Below are 1,686 nucleotides of genomic sequence, written 5' to 3'. Positions count from 1 at the left end.
CGACGCGCGAGCAGCGCAACGCTCCTCGAGCTCCTCCTCAACGTCCACTTCGTCGTCTTCGTCGTCGTCGTTGTCCTCGTATTCGTCGTCTTCGTGCCAAAAATCCCTGAATTCGATCGAAAGAGAAAATTTTTCCGATGGAGCATGTTGAATTAGGAAATTTATATAGATAATAATATAAATTTCGAAGGTTACAACAGGATACACGAGTAATTATTTTTATTATATATATATAAAATAATTTTGAAGAAAAGGAAATTTCGAAATATTTAAAATTTCTTTTCTTTTTCTAGATAAATTTTAAAACAAGATTCGATAAATATTTTTATTGCGAGGAAAATAATTTTGAAGAAAAGGAAATTTCGAAATATTTAAAATTTCTTTTCTTTTTCTAGATAAATTTTAAAACAAGATTCGATAAATATTTTTATTGCGAGGAAAATAATTTTGAAGAGAAGAGAATAAAGTTTCGAAATATTTAAAATTTTTTTTCTTTTATAGTTAAATTTTAAAACGAGAAGATTCAGAATATTGTTTTATAGATAAATTTTGAAATAAGATTCGATACACGAGTAAATATTTTTATTGCGAGGAAAATAATTTTGAAGAGAAGAGAATAAAGTTTCGAAATATTTAAAATTTGTTTTCTTTTTCTAGATAAATTTTAAAACAAGATTCGATACACGAGTAAATATTTTTATTGCGAGGAAAATAATTTTGAAGAGAAGGAAATAAAGTTTCGAAATATTTAAAATTTTCTTTTTTTACATAGATAAATTTTGAAAAAATTACAAAAAGATTCGATACACGAATAGCTATTTTTATTGCGAGGAAAACAATGAAAATGTTAAAATTTTCTTTTCATACAGATAAATATCAAAACAAGATTTTTTAAAGATGTCGAAATATTTATTTCTCTAAAGATCGTCACCTTCTTGCATCTACGAAAAATCGAAAAATGTCGCGCACGGGATTCGAGTCTTCCTCGAAATTAAAAGTCAAGGAGGTCTATTCAGGGTCGTGATTGCGGTAACTTGGCCAGAGAACGAGGGTCATGTAGCAAGCTCTCGTTGCCAAAGAAAACTTATGATCCTCCCCCTCCTCCCCCTCCTCCCCCCTCTGATAATCGTACCTTTGTTTATCCCGCGCCTTTCCAACCTACGTCTGCGACAACCATATCGTACGAAAACCAGGATTAAAATGTCGGAAATAACTGATTTATCCGTGTTCGCCTCGAATCATCCAATAGGGGAAGAAAAAATCCAATAGCAAAAATAAACGTGTCACGAACGCGAAGCGATGCCAAGAGAGATCGTATAACCGCATCGTGAAGAATTACGTTAAATTTACTACGAGACAGGTGTCGTTACCGGATAAGTCGCAATTTTGGTATAACTAAAATTCTTTACCATTCGACCATTATCCAGAGTGAAAACTACCTACTAGCATTAGAATCGAAATGATAATTACCTTATGTACTTACTCAATTTACTCCAGTTAAATAACTAAAAATTAACAATTAAAATTATTAAATAGAAATAATATTATTATTTATATTATTAAGTTAAATAGAATAATATTAATTAATATAATTATTACATCGTTCTACTTCGATTTCAACCAATCATACGAACATACCTTCGATTCGAAACAACTGGTGTTGTAAAGAAATTTTTCAAAAAATAT

At 30.3% G+C, this 1,686-nt stretch overlaps 1 protein-coding gene across 2 annotated transcripts in view; it reads right to left on the bottom strand.

Annotated features, from left to right (window-relative positions):
• The window catches only part of LOC102681365, a 23,321-nt gene that overhangs the window by 4,815 nt on the left and 16,820 nt on the right, over window positions 1–1,686 (bottom strand). Inside the window, exon 5 of one of the 2 annotated variants that reach the window (XM_006613470.2) lies at window positions 60–106. The exons of the other annotated variant lie outside the window; for it this stretch is intronic. Within the exon in view, the coding sequence (XP_006613533.1) occupies window positions 60–106 (47 nt within the window). The remainder of the gene's footprint in view (window positions 1–59; window positions 107–1,686) is intronic. 2 annotated transcript variants of the gene reach the window in all.

The sequence above is a fragment of the Apis dorsata genome, unplaced genomic scaffold (genome assembly GCF_000469605.1).
Source record: "Apis dorsata unplaced genomic scaffold, Apis dorsata 1.3 scaffold_150, whole genome shotgun sequence".
Classification (NCBI taxonomy): Eukaryota; Metazoa; Arthropoda; class Insecta; order Hymenoptera; family Apidae; genus Apis; species Apis dorsata.
The sequence above is the reverse complement of the archived record's forward strand: the minus strand, read 5'-3'. Positions and strand labels throughout refer to the sequence as shown.